Genomic DNA, 20650 nt, shown 5'->3' on the forward strand with positions numbered 1-20650 from the left:
TTTCTTCTTTCTCGTATACATGTATTTATGTCTCTCGCAGGCTCGGTTCAGTTGGAGGTGCGTCTTATGCCTGCCACCAACAAGTTTGAGGTCTCGGAGAATGGCAACTTGGCTGTCAGCGGTAGGTCATATCACAATCTCTATAAGAAAGAATAACTAATTCTGCTACTTTTGTCTACATACTGTAGTCTCACCTCATAACAATCGCAGGGCCTATCAGAGAAGCAGATTTTACGTTTCTCTCGTGCAGTCAACATAAACATCAATCGAGTCCACTACTGTATCACAATCCTCTGGTTTCATTTCCAGGTAAGGTGAGCATTCTGGAGGACGCAGCCTTGGATTCATTCCGCTCTCAGATTGCCAAGTCAACTGTTGGCAAGGAGGACAGCGACCCTAAAATGAAGCTTACAGCCCATGACATCTACAAAGAGCTGCGTCTCCGTGGTTATGACTACGGAAAGACCTTCCAGGGTATCCTCGAGTCTAACAACGCAGGTGTGTGTTTGTGTGTGTGTGTGTGTGTGTGTGTGTGTGTGCTTGGCTTCCACAAAATGTAGAAGAAATGTCACTGGTGCGTCCTTTTCACTTTCTTCTATTAGCATGAAAATATTCTATCTTAAATTGTTCTCTTAAGTTTCAAATTTTATAGGATACATTTTCCATATCTCCTCGCGCTCTTCCAGTCACTATTAATAGATATAAATATGTGTGTCTGTTTTCAAACATGTATAATGAGTCTCTGGACAATAATGGTCAACTATTGATTTGACGGAACAAATTCCCCCTCCCGTCGGTCCTCCAGATAACTTCCTATATTGTTGTTTTTCATTTCACTTCAGCTCCTCACAGTGAAATGATAGGCCTCTGATGCACGTCAGTGAGCGCTACATTGTTATTCCGTTGGTTCATCCTTCCAAGTCCAAAGAAGACATCATTAATGCCCACTATCAATGACAGGCTGATCAGGACCCTCTCTCTTTCATGATTATTTGATTACATTACAATATCTCTGCTTTATTTTCGATAGAGAGAGGGGGACAAAGAGAGACGGAGACTGAGGTGGAATCTATCGGCATTCAATGATTCCCTGAGACTAATTAACGCTGCTGCTATCCTTGCTTGTGATTGGTTGTCCCAGGTGACAGTGGGAAACTGCAGTGGACAGGCAATTGGGTGACCTTGCTGGACACCATGTTGCAGATGATCGTGGTGGGCCTGTCCGGCCGTAGCCTGCGCCTCCCAACCAGGGTCCGCTCTGTGTGTGTGGACCCCACCCTGCACCGGGAGAAGGTCTTGGACTACTCAGAGGGCAAGCAAGGTCTGTGTTGTCTCTTGTCTCTCACACAATAAATGATAAAGGCACACGTTTTAGTTTTTGATTTATTTTTATTTTTATTCTATTTCAGTTAGATTAAATTAGTTTTTAGAGCGGGTTTGCTAGTTTTAGTTTTAGTGTTTTTATTACCGTAGTTATTTTTTTCATACTTTGGGATATTTGTCAGGTGCCAGATTAAAAAATGTCAGCGTAAGTAGGCCTATTGTGTAATAAAACTCTACTCGAGAAAAACTAATACTAAGGGCATTTTGTCTATAATTTCAGTTTTCTTTATTTCTTTTTTTAAACACACAATTTCGGTTAGTTATCGTTTTTTAATTGTTTTTATTTAGTTTATTATTTTTCTCAATTTTAGTTTTTGTTATTTCGTTTACTATAATAACCTTGACTGGGACTCATTTACCCAGTATTTCGTTGAGTTTAGTATATTGCAAACTGAAACGGTCTCTTGACATTGTATTCCTGTCCGTCCCACAGCTGTGGATGTCCACGTGGACCGTTGTCTTGACAACATAGTGGCCGGTGGCGTCCAGATCTGCGGCCTCCACGCCACCGTGGCACCACGGCGCCAACAGCAACAGAGCCCGCCCACACTGGAGGAGTTTGTGTTTGTTCCCTATGTGGAGGCGGACTGCCTGATGGCCAATGAGAAGCTGGCAGAGCAGCTTAGGTTCTGCAAAGGTACTGTGTTTAAGAGAAAATGCACAATTGGAATGAACATTTGCTTGTTATTGCAATGCATCTTTGAGTGCCTTTTGTAGGATGTCATATAGTTGTTAGCTATTGCTTAAATCCTTGCATACTGTACATTCGGCCGGCTATTGACCAGCTTCTTCAACCTGATATGATAATGTAATGTTATATACAGTTAGCTTAGGCCAACTATGTTAACTATCATCAACCAGCTTAGTTTACTAAATTGTAAAACTAAGTAGTTTACTTAGTTTTACAATGGGGAATGAAGGGGTCGAGCAATGTTATAATTTCTCACTGTATTTTTTCACCATAATAAATACATTGCACTGTAGCTGCTGTGGCTAACTGCTGACTCACAATTTTTGTTTCAAGGAAAGGAAACAGAAGTTCATATGGGTTGGAACAGTTGTTAATGTCCTTGTCTGTTTGAAAACCCTCTATAACAGCAGTTTGTCCTACGCTGTTCCTGCAGGTTTGATCCACAAGCTGCAGTGTAAGCTGGCCTCCCACGGAGTCAAGCTGTCCATTCCCGGTCTGCAAGGGGTGTCCGATGCCCCGCTGCCCAGCCCGGAGCCCTCCGAGCCCGGCCTGGTGCGGCTGCTGGCGCTGCTGTGCAGCCTGGAGCTGAACGGTAACCTGCGGTCGGAGCTGGAGCAGACGGTGCAGAAGGAGAGGGGGTGCCTTCTCCAGGACCCCCTGCTGAGAGGCCTGCTGGACGCCTCCGCCTTCAGACACTGTCTGGACATCGCCATGGAGAACTGCACACCTGGCAAGATTAAAGTCTTGGAGGTAAGAGTGTGTAACGTACTGTGTCATTTTACGACAGTTGGGTTGGGCTACACCACTGTTTGCCAAACAGTGGGTCGGTGGACCAATTTGTATGGGTGACGACTCGTGTGTGTGTGTGTGTATATGTATATATATATATTATATAATATACACACACGTAACATGGGGCAAAGCGACACGTTGTGAGCTTGTATATCTATTTTCACTATTGTGTGTACCGTCTCTCTTTTGGGTCTCGACCTAAAAACTTTGGGAAGCTCTGGGCTACACAATGCAATTAATTGAAATGTGTGTGTGATGTTATTTGCAAAAGGTACATTTATATAGCGCCCCCCCCCCCCCATTACAGCATTACAACAAAGCATTTGATCACACCGGCATCAAACCTGCCTACCATCTCCTTTTTAAGGTAGCTAAAGGCCTTCAGTTTGCACCTGTGACCAAATCACTACTGTGATGGTATTTGCGTTGGCTCCCTCATTTTCTATTACTTAATTAGTGAGTGATTCTAATTATATTTTGGTTGGTATATTGTTTACTTGTAGACGGATGCTAAAGTATGTTAGAAAGATAACGTACTACTACTACTTTCGATCCTGGTTACTTTGTGCTTTTTCTTTGAACTTGAATTCCTCACCCACTTACCCTGTTGTGTTCAGACCTTGTCACTCTGGATGAGATTGTCTGCTAAAAGCCTAGACTAGGTGTCAGCAAGTGAGTGTGGCCTCAGCCCCATTCTTTTCTAAGCCAGTACAATTTTACTTTAGATGGAACAGGAAGGAACACAAGCTCTTTCAACGTCCAAGGTCTCTTCTTTGAAAGAAAGAACAAATGAACAAAATAGAGATGAAACGGTGGAAAAACAAAAACATCTAACACAAGAGAAAAGTCTGAAGAAAGTGTAAATGGAACGTTTGAATAAGAATGGGATTGTCTGTGCCTGTCTCTCAACATAGATACGAGTATAATCAGCATTCTTCAGGTGGGGTTAGATTCTCTGTTTTGTCATTATATGTTGGTCTGTCAGTCAGATTTATTTTCTCTCCTTTGAATTTGCCTATGGGGCACAACCCGCTTCCACTTGTAGAGACCGGATGTCACCGGCTCACTCTCGTTTAGCGCTCCACTTCCGCTGGTCTCTTGAGAAATTAGATATTGTGTATTATATTATTTACACAATAATTTGGCAGGCTCGATATTATTGCGCCTGTTGCCAACCACTGGCCTAGACTTTAATTTAAAACGAATTAATCTTTCAAAGTACTGCTGTGATTTTTCTTTTGTAAATAGGCCATCACAGAATAAAATAGATTTTTACATTTTTACCTTATTTGAAAATGTTAATGTACCCTTTTACTTCACTCTCAGGCTCTTTCCGGCGACGGACAGCTCTTCTCCCATGCCGTGCCCTTCCTCAACATTCAGCCCATGATGCGTGTGGACTACACGGCCACGGACACCGCCCCAGACCTGCTGTCCCCGCTCCAGGCCAGCCTGGATGGGCTTGGCGTCACGGCGGCCCAGTGGGACCCTGTGACGGGCCCCGCTCCCAGTGGACTGGGCGGAGCAGACCTGGTGGTGTGTAACCACGCCTGGGGCACTCTGGGGCCAGAGCAGGCCGGGGAGCTGGTGGCCAACCTGGCCTCTGGAGCCAAGGAAGGGGGATTTGTCCTCCTCCACACCCTGCTGAAGGGAGAGACACTGGGAGAGACAGTGGCCTTCCTCTCCACCCCCTCACAGAGCACCAGCAACCAGCAAGGACTGCTCACGCAGGTTAGTAGTAGTGTTATTTCTCATGGGGATGGGGGGGGGGGGGGGGGGGGGGCAGGAAAAACACAATACAGGCTGTGTCAGTTAGAAAACCTCATTCTCCAGACCGGTACAGTACTGTACGTGCACCACTGTCGTGGTTCAATTCCCGTCGGTCTGGTGCGGTCCACGTAATTGTAATTTTAGGTGTTTCACTTTTTTTTGTTAAAGGTATATATGATCCAATCAAATTAAATCCACTTTATTTATAAAGCAAATTTAAGACGACAGGAGTGAACACTCAGTAACAAAATATATATACTATTGATACTATTGTTGAAGGGCATAGAAATATTTTTGTGGCTTGGCCAGGGATTAAATCCCGTCCTGAGTCCAGTCTCAAGGCAGACACTCTAACCACAAGGCCACTGAGCTTCATTTATTATTACTACTATTTATTATTGGGTTATTATACATGTATATTTCCATATAGTAATGTTAATATTCAAATATAGTGTCCATCAACAAAAACAAAGTGCCTTGACAAACAAAATAGTAGTCATACTGGGGTTTTTCAGCAAGTTGGTTGAAAACTGGCCTTGCTATTACTCACATTAGCCTGAAAGAGCCCTATGCTTTTATGGGCATAGAAGAACGGAACAAACTAGCGCTGGAAACCCTGACTCCGACTTCCTATTCGCTCACCAACCTATGAGCCCGCCTCCCCTCCTCCTCCTCTCCCCTCCCCTCCCCAGTAGAACTGAGCGGAGGACACTGACATGACATCACCAAAGTTGGAGCAACGTTATTGGTTTAACGAAATGCAAGGGTCACTCCCACTGCTATGTCACTTTCCCTGCTTGGCTCGCCCAGGCTTTTTTCCCCCCTTCAAAACACCAGCTGTTTCCAAAGCTACTTGCACATTAGCCTCAGAAACCTAGACATTTTTATTTACTTGCACATTAGACATTGTGTGAACCACTGGAGGTCGCCGTTTCCCCACTCTGTTTTAGTTCCTTTGCAATCAGATACATTGGGCTGTATTTTGCATGTCTTAAGTACCAGGTCTTATTCCCTAACTTGAGTAAACTAAAGACCTGGAGGCGTGATCAATGCTCTTTGGCCACTCAGAATAGCCAAATGGCATTGATCACGCCTCCAGGTCTTTAGTTTACTCAAGTTAGGGAATAAGACCTGGTACTTAAGACACGCAAAATACAGCCCTTGATCTCCTCAGTCATGAGTTTTGCCAAACCATCTGCAGCAGCTGTGTTTGGCCGCTGAGTTTCAGACATGTTTGACATGGTGAGTTGCAGTACTTCAGCAGCGAGGCTGCTCGCAGTGACATTGCACGTTGGCTTGTGCGCTGTTTGGGTAGCTTCTATACGTTAAGTGTTCATAGGATTTTTTTGTGTTATCCCTTTAGCCTTAATGTCTTACTGTACGTCGTGCTGTTTACAGCTCTGACTAAAGTGTTCAATCGATCAATCCCTAGGGCCAATACGACAGCTAACCGGTCAGCACAAGCTTTATTACCCTGTCTGTCCAGTCCTTGAATCAGTCCAGAGCAAATAAAGGCTGGGCATGGGATGGCAATTTGAACACCTAGAAAGGCAGAAATGTTTTTCCGTTTTCACTTAAATCAGTAAAGCTGGATTTATATATTGCTGTGGGCAGGGACTCGCACGGACAAGCTCACACCGACACATCACACGCACAACACGGCATATACATGAGTGGCTCTCCTGGCCTCACTAGCAACACGTGGGAAGGTGAAATGCTGCATTCACATGGGATCAGGCAAGCGGTAGGCATCAAACGGCACCACATGCTGGACGGCACAGAATGGTAAAAAGATAAAATATTTTAACAATGACTCTGTCTGCCGTTACTGTCGCTGGTTCTGGTTGCCGGGCTGCCGTGCCGTCCTGTTCTGTTTAACGTCCTGCTCCCGTCCACTAAAATGACTTCCGGTCTGCCTGATCCCATGTCAATGCAGCATAAGTGAGAGGTATATTTATTATCGTCATCTCCTTCTCCTCTCCGCCAGGCTGAGTGGGAGAAGGTGTTCTCAGAGGCCTCTCTCACCCTGGCTGCTGTCAAGAAGTCCTTCTATGGCTCTGCTCTCTTCCTCTGTCGCCGCAAGTTACCCAGCAAGCAGCCCATCTTCATGCCTGTGGACGGCACAGACTACCAGTGGGTGGAAACTCTCAAGGTGAGCTCCTCAGTGTCTCTGTAAAATGTAAAGTGATTACTCGTTTGATTATATTTCTTGTATAACAACACCTGATTACGTTCTAGTTTAGGTTAGCTACTGTAGGTTCCATTCAATCATGGCCTTTGTCTGTATCCATAACACTGACTATAATCGTGTGTGTACTGTATATGTGTGTGTTTCTTGTCCAGACAACACTGGCTGAATCCTCAGACTCCCCTGTTTGGCTGACTGCCTCTCAGAGCCACTGTGGAGTTGTAGGAATGGTCAACTGTCTACGGCAAGAATCTGGGGGCAACCGCATACGGTAGGTTGCACATGTATACTGTATACAATAGGTATGTGTGGCACATCTGTCACCAAATTTACTAACCGCTTCTCATCGATGTTTTCACCAGCTGTGCGTTTGTGTCCAACCTCGACGAATCATCAGCCGTGCCAACCCTGAAATCTACCCATAATTCCATGCAGTCCGTGCTGGAGGGGGATCTGGTCATGAACGTGTTCCGAGACGGGCACTGGGGCGTTTTCAGACACCAGCTCATCACTCAGGGTACCAAACTCCTCACACAATTTCATACACACTTCATACATAGATCAAAATGCACACTATCGAGCAGGGAATGTCATGAACCATTGAACCTATATGAACTATATCCTTCATTAACTGCCCGGTGTCCTCCAGGGGTCTATACTCGGTCCCCTCCGTTTCCCCCTCTACACCAGATCTCTTCACCTGTTTTCACTGAATGTTTGCCTATCCTCGGAAAAGGGAAACAAGGGGGTTTTGAGGTCACATTATTATGTGTTTTTGTCGCGGCAGATCTCAACGTGGAGTTGACGGAGCAGGCCTACGTCAACGTGTTGACCCGTGGGGACCTGTCGTCACTGCGCTGGATCGCCTCGCCTCTCCGCCATTTTGTGGCGACCGACCCCAACGTGCAGCTGTGTAGCGTCTACTACAGCTCCCTCAACTTCAGAGACATCATGCTGGCCACCGGCAAACTGCCACCAGACGCCATTCCAGGTGCAGTGCAGTTCACATTTATAGCCTAAATTGGAAATAACTGAGGTAAAATTGTTATTTTTCTTATATTCTCTCGTTCCCTTTTATCTGTCACACACACACACACACACGTGCGTACTCTTAACCTTGCTCCTCATCCTCTCACATGGTAGGAGACCTTGCTCTGCAGCAGTGCATGCTGGGCATGGAGTTCTCCGGACGTGACCCTAGCGGTCGGCGTGTGATGGGCCTGCTGCCGGCTAAAGGCCTGGCCACCTGCGTAGACGCTGACAAGCGCTTCCTGTGGGATGTACCCTCCAGCTGGTTAGTAAACTGTGTGTGTGTGTGTGTGTGTGTGTGTGTGTGTGTGTGTGTGTGTGTGTGTGTGTGTGTGTGTGTGTGTGCGCGACGGAGAGTGCACACTTGAATGTATCAGTATGCTGCTAGCGCATGACCGCATGTAGTTTTTAATTATTTATAGTGAAACATCATAAGGGGGTCTCTTTACACTTCACAACAACTTAACAAGTCGTACAGCAAAACACAGTAGCAAAGAATACACCGTAAAATGATAATCACCATGCGCATGCAGTGCACAGCTGAAAAATGCACAGATCAGCAAAAACAAGAAAGATTACCACACCGTGTTTAATACCACTGGGTAGAAGAGGTGGACATACAATCAATAAAACTGCAGGCCTCTTTTTCTTTTTTTTTCTTTTTTAAAATATCCAACAGAACATTCCAGAGACAGGGCGTTCAATCCAATCCAATCCACTTTATTTATATAGCATGTTTCAAAACTCAGAGTTTACAAAGTGCTGTACAGGAGAAAAATAAAAACAAATGCACTAAGCTACCACACAGAATAACAACTGCGAGAAAACAAAGTACAAACAGTGAAAACAGCTGAGACACAATACAGAAAAACAACAGAAAAGCAAACGGCATCACAGTGAGACAAAACATATTCAAGGACCGAAGGAACTCAAGCGGGGTTAAAAGCCAAGGTATAGAGCGCCGCAGTCCCTCCCCCTTTCAGAAAAACGAGTGGCCCAGGAAATGAAACCCCAATGCATTCTCCCATCGGCACTTCTAATATAATTTATTTAAAGACGGTTACGCCGCGGACAAAGCCAACTGGGATCGTGACAAATCATGTCAATGAACACAATGTTTTAGGCCGATCAAATAATTTATAAGACGAAAAACAAAACAAATAGTGTTGTCTCCTGACTTTCTTTTCTTCTTTCTAATGATTTGATCGGCCCAAAACATTGTGTTCATTGTCATGATTTGTCACGATCCGAGTTGGCTTTGTCCGCGGCGTAACCGTCTTTAAATAAATTATATTAGAAGTGCCGATGGGAGAATGCATTGGGGTTTCATTTCCTGGGCCACTCGTTTTTCTGAAAGGGGGAGGGACTGCGGCGCTCTATAGAGGTGGGTCTTTAGGCGAGATTTAAAAGTCTCGATGGAAGGGGCCAATTTGACGTGGGAGGGGAGTGCGTTCCATAGTTTGGGGGCTACAACAGAAAAGGCTCGGTCGCCTCTGGACTTTAAGCGGGTCTTCTTTGTGACCCTGAGATTAAGCTGGCACTCAGACCGCAGTGACCTAGGAGGAATATAGACCGTTCATGATGTGTGAATGCTCGTGCCTCCAACATTTTATTATTTTTGTTTTTAAATAATACTTTGAGACTGTGAGGTCCAGGGATGTACTGTTGTGTTTGCCCTGGGCTGTATTACTGTACTGTATTAGACTGGACATGTAAGATGGAGCAAGTCCATTTAAGGCTTTATTTTATAGCTCAGGAGCAGCACCTTGAAGTCCGCTCTGGCTTGTCCGTTTTTCCTCTCGGAATATTCCCCAGTGAGGGGATAACTTTGTAATATGCTATTTGCTGTTTGTATTCTTTTTGGAAAAATATATAATAAGATACTCCTGTGGAAAGGCTATATTATATTACTTATATTGACCCTATAAACAATTTAGTATTATTTAGTATATGTAAGGTTTTGCCCCCTCAAATGGTACCTCGTCAGATAATCCCCACATATCCTACAACAACTTCTGTGAACAGACTTCACTGTAGAAGCTTTTCATAAATTATATTTGTACTTAGGCTGTCTGCTGTCATGAAAGTTTATAATTAGAGAAATTCAAAATCCAGCCGTCTGCTGTCCAGCCTCTCCCACCCCTCACTGGAGAAAATTCTGGGAGGAAAACAGAAACGGGGTGAGTCTTCTTGTTACCGTCTCGGCAGCCAGTGTAGTGCTTTGTGTGCTGGTGTGAAATGTCCTTTTCCTAGTTAGTACTTGATGTTGATGGTAAACCGAAGAAGAGAGAACAATAGTCTAGCTTGAAAGCATTGACCAAGGTGTCCGCATGTTATTGTTGGGTGAATTGTAGCTACCGGTAGGTTGAAAATGTAGATGCTGTTAGTTTACAATCACCAGGGTAAATGCTCAAGTAAAAATAATGCAAAAACACTATTGCATGATGCAAAGCAAGGATAGCAGATCAAACGTACCATCTGTCTAAATAACACTTACATTGGCCTCTATGGACAAGCAAATGGCTTACATCTTTCTATACCAACATACTGTACGTATATCTGCACGTTGAAATTGCTCTGCACCATCAGGCTCCCATGGCCGATGAACACCTTTTTGGGGGCCTAAAAATACACTTTCACACAAGATATCTCAAAATATAATGGGCAGATTGCCATGTAACTTATATTGTTGTATCTATGTGTACGTTTGCCATAGTCTGAAGACCCACCTCTTCAGACTCCATCTTAGCCCGTGGCACTTGCACTAGCCTCGGCGACCTCACAGGCCTATGCAAAGGCTAAACGTAGATAGCATTTTATGTAGACATTGCACTCTAATGTATACTCATAGCTTTACTGTACAGATTTTCTACTGTTAGATGCTAGGTTATTAGCTTCCGTATGATTCTTGATGACTATTTTTGTATGTATTTGATGTATTACCATGTGTTGTTGCTTGCTTACTGTAAATCACTCTGGATTAAGAGTGTCTGCTAAATGCCTAAATTGTAAATGGTGTCCGTTTCCCCATGCAGGACTCTGGAACAGGCTGCATCAGTGCCAGTGGTCTACGCTACAGCCTACTACTCTCTGGTAGTGCGCGGCAGGCTCCGCCCAGGAGAGAGTGTGCTCATCCACTCAGGGTCAGGGGGCGTCGGCCAGGCAGCCATCGCTATCGCACTCAGCAAAAAGTGCAAGGTCTTCACGACAGTAGGTTAGTAGTACACTACGTTACACCTGCACTGGACACACTGTCCTGTTTTCAAATAAATTACTTCCATGCCAGCCAAGCCATGAACTAAAAGTAGTCAGTCAGACTGTATGTAATCGTCGAGACGAATTTTTTTTGGGGTACAAGAAACAAAATGCAATTGAGGTCCTCACAGTGCTGTGATAGGATACAAGCTTGCAAATGCGTTGTGTGCTTGTAGATCTGCTATTTTTCCTCGTCTGGGTCCCGGAACTCGAACTAAAAAGTTTGCGAACCACTGCTATTAGAGGTGCTCCAATCATCATCAGCCGTTGCCTTGATTGGTGATTGGCAATTTACCCGACTTGGAGAAACCGATCTTTTATACCATTTAAGTGGTATAAAAGTCAATCGTTTATATAGTATACTATCGTTTCTGCATCTTTGTGACAGGCCTAAACATTCTCCCCTTCCTCCACACTCATAATAATTTTCGAAATATTCACATTTTCCAATTACGCACAAGATCGGTATCAGTCGATTGTGAGAAAACAAATCTGGGATCGGGATTGGTCCCAAGAAACCTGATCAGAGCATGGCTATAAAGCATAGCCATTCAGGGTCCTCAGCTGCACTGTTCATTACTGTCCCCATGCAGACTCTGAGTCTACAGAGAAGAGGTAGGTTCCCTGAAGTTCCCTCAGCTCAAAGCCCAGTCCTTTAATGTGTTAATTATTGTCCCCAGGCTCTACAGAGAAGAGGAGCTACTTGCAGGGCAGGTTCCCTCAGCTCACAGCCCAGTCCTTTGCCAACTCCAGAGACGCCACCTTTGAACAGCACATCCTGCTGCACACAGAGGGCAAAGGTCAGGCTGCCTGAAGAAATAACCTCACCAATTCATTTTCAACACCACACTAGGCATTGAAAACATTTTGCCGTTGGTTTTTATCACGTGTGTGTGTGTGTGTGTGTGTGTGTGTGTGTGTGTGTGTGTGTGAGACCAGGTGTGGACCTGGTACTGAACTCTCTGGCTGAAGAGAAACTGCAGGCCAGTTTGCGCTGTCTGGCCAGACATGGACGCTTCCTGGAGATTGGAAAATATGACCTCTCCAACAACTCGCCGCTGGGTTAGTGTGACACATCATCACCGCGAAATTCCACACAAATATAGTATAAAACCCTAAATTCCCAAAGTATGAAATGAATGAATGATGAATGAATCCTTCTCTAGAACAGTCTGCCCACACTGGCAGCCATTTTTAGCACTTTTACTAATCTTTCAAGACACAGAATGCTTTGGTCTATATGACAATGTAAACAACAGATATCGTGAAAGGAAGAGTCTCTACTTTATCTTTCTATACTTTATAAAACACAAGTGAAAATATTTGGGTAGTTAATTACATTCGGTCTAGTTGTGAGAAACTTGGATGCTCGCCTCTAAGGAGCCACACTGTACTGTAATCATTTTAAACCCACCCGCAATAATGGCGTCTGTGTCTCTTGTCCAGGCATGGCTCTGTTCCTGAAGAACGTGGCGTTCCACGGCATCCTGCTGGACGCGCTGTTTGAGGAGGGCAACCGGGAGTGGGAGGAAGTCTCCCAGCTGCTGAAGGAGGGCATTGAGGGAGGTGTAGTCCAGCCCCTGAAGACCACAGTGTTCGAGAGGGGCCAGGTGGAGGATGCTTTCAGATACATGGCCCAGGGCAAACACATCGGCAAGGTCCTCCTTCAGGTTAGTCCAACTCCCTCCTCAGTTTGAGGGATTTACAGTAAAGTTGCATTCACACGGCAGACGCAAAGACGCAGTCTACCGTTCAATGTCAATGGAAGCTGGCGACATGACGATGCAATGATGCATGTATAGCTGCTCCAACATTGACTGGTAGACTGCATCTTTTACTGCTTTACAAACTAAAGCAGTGTTTGTCGACTAAAACTATCACAAAAACTGTGACATTGACTGTATTCACACAGCGGCCAATTTTTTCTGACTTCATATTTACTTATGTATTTAATTAAATACAAGGTCTGCATGATGTCACTTTCCCTTCCTTCGTGGTCTTCAGGTGCGTTCGGAGGAGACGGGTGCAGCCACCCAGGCAGAGACACCTCTCTCCCTCCCGGCGATCTGCCGCACCTTCTGCCCCGCCTCCCACTCCTACATCATCACCGGCGGTCTGGGAGGCTTTGGTCTGGAGCTCGCTCATTGGCTGACCGAGAGGGGAGCCCGCAAACTGGTGCTCACCTCCAGATCAGGAATCAGGAACGGTGAGCGAAATGTTATGTGTCTCAAAAGCTTGCGTTGCTTCATATCGCGGCCTTGACATCACACATATTGGGGGAGATGCGTCGTTGTTGTCGGTGCTCTCCCTACGACTAACTGCAGGAGACGTTGGTCTACAATGCAAGCAGTGGTGTGTTTGTTCTACCGTTCTACGCTATATACGTATGTAAGCGTATACCGCCTGCAAATCATTTCATCCATCGCCACGCAAGGAATAATTATGGTATACGTAAACCTAGCACGTCGCACTGAATTGTTTGGGAGAGAAATGTGCAGTGTGCCTTCATAAGAGAGAGAGAGAGAGAGAGAGAGAGAGAGAACATTAAAGTTATGTGTGTCATAACAGTTGTGACCCATACCCTGAATCCCACATTAATCTTTCACAGATTTCTCTGAATCGATGTAGTCAAATATTAAACATTATTCCCGATGCGTCTGCTCGAATCTGTGAATCCTCACAACAACGCCTTGTAACAACGCCAAAAATCAATGGAAACTTCTAAACATTATTGATTTTGTGTGTGTGTGTGTGTGTGTGGTGTGTGTGTGTGTCTTCGTTCCGGTTGCCAGGTTACCAGGCAAAGCGTGTGTGTGAGTGGCAGAGTCAAGGCGTGCAGGTGCTAGTGTCCACCAGCGATGTCAGCACCATGGAGGGGGCGGAGCGTCTCATCAAAGAGGCCTGTGGCCTCGGACCAGTGGGAGGTGTCTTCCACCTCGCCATGGTAACTGTCGTCACTACGTTGGTTTCATCAGTCATTTGCACAGCGCTGGAATATTTTTATATTGCAGCAATGCTGCAATATAAAAATACCCTTTTAACCCATTCTGACCTGAGATCAGATTCATACGAGGTTTCCACTGGACACACACTGGTCTGATTAACCCATTCTGACCTGAGATCAGATAAAAAAAATGTCAGTCGTTCTTTCGATTTTTCAAAAATAGCAGACCTACAAGCTCGTAGCGCGCCACTCGGTTGGCGCGCTATGAGCTTGTAGATCTGCTATTTTTCAATAGCTAAAGCATAACATGATGCTGACACCAAAATGAGTTCCCGGTCAGAATGGGTTAAAAAAAGAATAATCCGGAAGTCAAAAATGTAATTGAGGAAAAAGTACAAAAGTATTGGCGTCAAAATGTACTAAAGTGAAAGCATTCATTATAATGCAGAATATCCCATTTCAAGTTTTACGATTATAAAAATATTTTGAAAGCAGTTCTACAAACTCAAAATGCATCTCGATGCGACACATTGTGAGCTTGTAGAAGTGGTTAATGCATGTGTTGTAATAATTAAAATCTACAAAGTAACTAAAGTTTTCAAATAATTGTAGTGGAGAAAAGGAAAAAAAAATAGAGTAGAAGTTAAAGTACTGGAAATTGGAAATACTATATATAAATACTAAAGTGCAAATAACTAAATATTGTACTAAATATACTTGTACTAGTTATACTTTCCACCAGCATGTCTTCTGTATGGAACTGTGTCACACACTGAAAACAGAACAAGCTGTGTGACCCACTGTAGCTTGCAGATGGCCTATTTTTGTATTCTTAGTTCTTTTAAGAGTACCAGTGTTTGAAGTGGTCAAACTACTTTTCCTTTAATCCATGCTTGCTTTGGTCCTTGAACCGTTGCTTTACACGACTGTTAGTTCTCGCAAAGAATTATAATATAAAGAACTATATGTACTGTATATATTTTTTTCCTTTTTTTCCCCCCTGAGCAATCTCCTCCCACTGCCTCTAACTTAATTTTCCAATTAATGTGAAACTAGGTGCTGAAAGATGGCATGTTGGAGAACCTGACCCCTCAGCTCTTCCTCGATGTCAACAAACCCAAATATGACGGCACCGTTCACCTGGACAAGTAAGAACTGCTGCATCTAAATCTACACGCTGCTGGTTCAGAAGTCCAGTGGGACCAACAGTTGCATTATGAAGGATGGTAGTCTAATAACATGCAACCTGGCGTCACTATTTTGGCCACGTATAGGCCCTACTGTAGGCCCAAAATATATCCCCAGGACATGTTATAAGAACAATATAATAACAGGAGGGGAAAGGAACTGGTTGGAATAACGTGTTCCTTCCACGCGCTACGTCCAACCAGGGAAACTCCCCCCTGTCAGGTGTAAAGGAGCAACTTGGACACTCGGGCAAGAAGGAAGCATGAGTTCAAGTCCGTTGCTCTCCCCTCGTCCCCCATACAGTATATGGGGACTAGGTTGCCAGGTTGGTGGAGGGTGTAGAGCCCAGAATCACATTAGATGATTGACACAGGGGTGAAAAATGGGTTACAAAATCGTGGGATAAAATATATATATATAAAAAAATATATATATATATATATAATATAATATAAGGACAAAAGAAAAATAACAAAAGAAAATAAAAGGTACATGATATTTACAGTTTAGCAGTGAGAGAGGGGGGAGGAAGGAGGGGAAGGCTCCACCAGTGGTTGAAGTTGGATTTCAAAAAATCCTTGGATTTCGGGAGAACGGCGTACCATCGTCACGATCGTGTCACAATGACAATTGGCTATACTGTATGCCACACGAGTGTAAAGGGCTTACGTTGTTAAAATTATATGGAAACCTTCATGTTTGTCTACTCTAAGCTGTTTCCCAATCCTTCCGGTCTGCACAAACAGCTTGTCTTCACTGTTATCACAACAACACACATAATCTAATTAACGCCAATGTGCCTGTTGTTTGTTCATTCTTAAATCAGATTGGGAAGAGTTTATGTGCATGACTGCATGCATTCTAAATTATGTTTATCTATCTTTTTCCAGTGGTGGAAAGTAACTTAAGTACATTTACTTTAGTTCTGTACTTACAGGTAAGTGCAATGTTGAGGTATTTGTACTAGGAATGCACAATAATTATCGATCCCAATACTTATCGGCTCGATATCAGGAATTATGACATCATCCCGATTAAATCTGATAACATTATCAATAGCGCCTATAATATATTATATATATTCTTTATTTTATATATTTTCATATGCTTGCAGTTCTGTTAAATGATTTGTTTTATCTGCTGACACTGTTACTCACTAGTATGTCTTTTATGTGTATATTTATTATCGGTTTTTAGTATCGGTCTTGAGAAGCAGGAAATTATCTATCGGTATCGGTTTAAAAAATCTAATTTGTACTTACTTGAGTATGTCAAATGTTGTTACTCGTTACTTTGTAGGTTTTGATTATTATTACAACACATACATTAGCCGATCTACAAGCTCATTTGCGTCACATGCAGAACTTGAAATGGGACATTCTGCACAATGAGAACTTGGTACTTTTGGTACTTTAAGTACATTGTGATGCCAATACCTTTGTACTTTTAGTAGTAAAGTAAAAGTTTGAATTCCGGACTTTTACCTGTGACGGCGTATTCAGTAAAACGTGCAAGTACTTTTTCCAACACCGTCTTTATTAATCTTTCCTCCCTCTCCTCTCCAGAGTGACCAGGAGGTTGTCTTTAATCTTTCCTCCCTCTCCTCTCCAGAGTGACCAGGAGGTTGTGTCTTTAATCTTTCCTCCCTCTCCTCTCCAGAGTGACCAGGAGGTTGTGTCTTTAATTGTTCCTCCCTCTCCTCTCCAGAGTGACCAGGAGGTTGTGTCTTTAATCGTTCTTCCCTCTCCTCTCCAGAGTGACCAGGAGGTTGTGTCTTTAATCGTTCCTCCCTCTCCTCTCCAGAGTGACCAGGAGGTTGTGTCTTTAATCGTTCCTCCCTCTCCTCTCCAGAGTGACCAGGAGGTTGTGTCTTTAATCGTTCCTCCCTCTCCTCTCCAGAGTGACCAGGAGGTTGTGTGTTTAATCGTTCCTCCCTCTCCTCTCCAGAGTGACCAGGAGGTTGTGTCTTTAATCGTTCCTCCCTCTCCTCTCCAGAGTGACCAGGAGGTTGTGTCCGGACCTCAGCTACTTCGTGGCCTTCTCGTCGGTGAGCTGCGGCCGCGGCAACGCCGGCCAGAGCAACTACGGCTACGCCAACTCGGCCATGGAGCGTGTGTGCGAGCGGCGGCGCCACGACGGCCTGGCCGGCCTGGCCGTGCAGTGGGGCGCCATCGGTGACGTGGGCGTGGTCCTGGAGACCATGGGCGGCAACGACGCGGTGATCGGCGGCACGCTGCCCCAGCGCATCGCCTCCTGCCTGGAAGTGCTGGACCGCTTCCTGTGCCAGCGGCGGCCCGTCATGTCCAGCTTCGTGCTGGCCGAGAGGAGCGTTGTGAAGAGCGAGGGCAGCGGGCAGAGAGACCTGGTGGAGGCCGTGGCTCATATTCTGGGTAAAGAGCACTATAGACCTATAAAGGTTCTGGCTCTGGTGTTCTCGAGAGGGGGAAAAGCTTTCCCCCGTGATTCCTTGCGAAGCATAGCGGAAGGCTCTTAGATGTAGTGGAGTAGAAGTAAAACTATTGGAAATTGGACAAATGCCTCAAAATATTAAGTGCAGTACTTAAGCAAATTTACTTTGTTACTTCCCACCGCTGATTAACACGTAGACCTTTTTGTTTCTTTATTGTATTTCATTGAATCTTCGGACATTGCGGTTACGTGCTGTAGAGTCTGACAGAGCCTCAAGTGTGCAAATACTTTTGTTTGATTTGTCATTTGCCATGATGACACAGATGTCACTTAGTTACTTATTTACAGAGTAAATATTGGATCGTGCCATGCCGCTCATCTCCGCAATCCCCGTTTTCATCCGTCCCGCAGGCGTGCGCGACGTGAGCAGCCTGAATGCCGACGCGTCGCTGGCCGACCTGGGACTGGACTCCCTGATGGGCGTGGAGGTGCGACAGACGCTGGAGCGTGACTACGACATCGTCATGGCCATGAGAGAGATCCGACAGCTCACCATCAACAAGCTCCGAGAGCTGTCCACCAGCAAGCCGGCAGGATCTGAAGGTATATCCGCCATGACTTGAGTGTAGAATCAGACCATTTACGACGATGTCAAGGCTCGTCAAAATTAATCATATGGTATTTAGTTGTCTTAACGTCGCAACGAAGCTTGTAGATGGCCCATTTTCGGTTATTAGTTATTTCAGTCTTCAAGAAAGCTCTAATGATCTCAAATATTTCATAACCGCAATTGTTAACACCTCAATCTGCAATTTCTTCAACTGGTTAGCCATATGGCTATATATGTAAACTTATATATGGCTATATATGTTTGTAGGACACACGCCGCTTAGTGTTTGGTGGCTCCTTTCATGCTGTTTCACAAAATGATGTGAATTTCACTGAATTATGGCCTAGCAACATTTTCTTTTACAGTCGTGAGATTACATTTTTGCTTTTATCCATGTTTAAACCTCAGATTCTGCTGTGAAGAAGAGCTCGGTCCACACGCTGCTGCAGTCTGACCTGGACCTGCTGCTGGTGAACCCCGACGGCCCCACAGTGGCGCCGCTCAACCAGGTGCAGAGCCAGGAGAGGCCGCTGTTCCTGGTCCACCCCATAGAGGGCTCCCTCTCCGCCTTCAAGACCCTCGCCTCCAAGCTCAGCGTGCCCTGCTACGGCCTGCAGTGCACCAAAGGTCGGTTACGTTACAAGTATCGACGCTGCAATGTAGAAATGCTCTGTTACGAGTAAATTCCGGAATTCAAATTGGACTTGAGTGAGTAGTACAAAAGTATTGGTATCAAAAAGTACTTTAAGTACCACATACTCGTTATACAGAATGTATCAAATCTATAAAAAATCTTTTGAAAATAGCAGATCTACGAGATTGTCTATTTTCATGTCTCTGAGATGTAGTGGAGTAGAAAACAGTACAGAAATTTGGAAAAAACTACAGTAATCTAAAAGTACCTCAAGATTGTACTTAACTTAAGTACAGTACTTGAGTAAAGTACTTCCCACCCTGCACACATGGTCCACATCATGGCCCTCCTGAAGAAGGCCCAGCAGAGGCTGTCCTCACACACTCCATCATCACCTGGTTCCCCGCTGCAGCTGCTAAAAATCTCACCAAGCTGCAGCGGGTGATTCGCTCTGTGGAGAGGGTGATTGGCCGTCCTCTGCCCTCCCTCAAGTCCCTGCACGACTCCAGGGCGCTGAAGAGAGCAAGGAAAATCATGGCCGACCCCTCCCACCCTGGCCACGGCCTCCTCACCCTGCTCCCCTCTGGGAGACAAAGTTTTTTCCCCTCAGCTGCCCGGCTGCTCAATGTCTCTGGCTTCCCTTCCACCCCTGCCCCCTAGTGACACCGCCACTTTAGACACCGGCAACATTGATGCACTATGAAATATAACTCTGCACTTTATATTTATTTTCCCTGCATGTGTGTCTTGTGTCTGTTGGTATTTGTGAAAAAAATTATTGAATGCACTCATGTTAATGTCAAAACAAATTCCTATGTTTGTATACACAAATAAAGGAATCTGAATCACACACATTCATGTAACTACTGTACACAAACTGGCGTTCTGACTAAATGCGCTTTCATCATTCATAACTGGGGTCAAGTACTCAACCCCCAGTGCTTGAGTCAAAGTATAGTCAAGTATCCAAAAATACTAAAGTGGTGTATTTCAACTAGGACTTTTGACTCAAAGGCTTTCAGGAAGAAACCAAAAATACACAGGGAAGACATAATTGAATACCCTATTCTAACCACACTTGGGGGTCTATTAGAGTAATGTTAACTCCATAGACACATACAAAACATACAACAATCACGGCACTCTATCTTTAAAATGACAACTGCTTTCAACCCCCCACCAAAAAACCCTCCAATGTGTCTATGTGTATGCTCTCCATGCAGCCGCTCCTTTGGACAGCATCCAGTCCCTAGCAGCCTACTATGTGGACTGTGTCAAGCAGGTGCAGCCTGAGGGACCCTACCGGATCGCCGGCTACTCCTTCGGGGCCTGTGTGGCATTTGAGATGTCCTCTCAGCTGCAGGCCCAGAAGCGACCCGTGGAATACCTCTTCCTGTTTGACGGCTCGCACTCGTATGTGGCCGCGTACACGCAGGTGAGAGGGGGGGAGCATGCGAATGCTGATGTGCAGACTTTCCATTCACATGCGCGTCAAACATTGACCTTTTTACAGGTCACTTTATACACCGAGGTGCCAATTACCAACTTCCAGCTGCCAATGTTTAAATTGTACATGGTTCAACCTCTGCTGTGTCCAGTAAACTATGCAAGCTCTGCTTCTGTCTTTGACCCCAACTGTCACCTTCTCGTTTCTATTGCTGTAAAACAATTTCTAGTTTTACATCATTTAGTTGTTTAGTTTACAGTGAACTTGATCACTAGACATGGCTGCAGCTGCTGTTTTCCCTGTTTTGGGG

At 44.8% G+C, this 20650-nt stretch overlaps 1 protein-coding gene across 2 annotated transcripts in view; it reads left to right on the forward strand.

Moving 5' to 3' along the window:
• LOC308333292 (fatty acid synthase-like) overlaps positions 1-20650 on the forward strand; it is a 52659-nt gene that overhangs the window by 21573 nt on the left and 10436 nt on the right. For both annotated transcript variants that reach the window (XM_080789593.1, XM_080789592.1), the window contains exons 19-40: positions 41-121; positions 310-498; positions 1142-1321; positions 1817-2020; positions 2508-2824; positions 4193-4597; positions 6624-6788; positions 6980-7095; positions 7187-7341; positions 7612-7815; positions 7968-8118; positions 10889-11067; positions 11789-11908; positions 12048-12170; positions 12555-12778; positions 13113-13314; positions 13901-14052; positions 15109-15200; positions 17236-17630; positions 18061-18252; positions 18668-18886; positions 20117-20328. In XM_080789593.1, coding sequence (XP_080645719.1) covers positions 41-121; positions 310-498; positions 1142-1321; positions 1817-2020; positions 2508-2824; positions 4193-4597; positions 6624-6788; positions 6980-7095; positions 7187-7341; positions 7612-7815; positions 7968-8118; positions 10889-11067; positions 11789-11908; positions 12048-12170; positions 12555-12778; positions 13113-13314; positions 13901-14052; positions 15109-15200; positions 17236-17630; positions 18061-18252; positions 18668-18886; positions 20117-20328 — 4277 coding nt within the window. The remainder of the gene's footprint in view (positions 1-40; positions 122-309; positions 499-1141; positions 1322-1816; positions 2021-2507; positions 2825-4192; positions 4598-6623; positions 6789-6979; positions 7096-7186; positions 7342-7611; positions 7816-7967; positions 8119-10888; positions 11068-11788; positions 11909-12047; positions 12171-12554; positions 12779-13112; positions 13315-13900; positions 14053-15108; positions 15201-17235; positions 17631-18060; positions 18253-18667; positions 18887-20116; positions 20329-20650) is intronic.

The sequence above is a fragment of the Protomyctophum bolini genome, assembly GCF_963924005.1.
Source record: "Protomyctophum bolini genome assembly, chromosome: 18".
Classification (NCBI taxonomy): Eukaryota; Metazoa; Chordata; class Actinopteri; order Myctophiformes; family Myctophidae; genus Protomyctophum; species Protomyctophum bolini.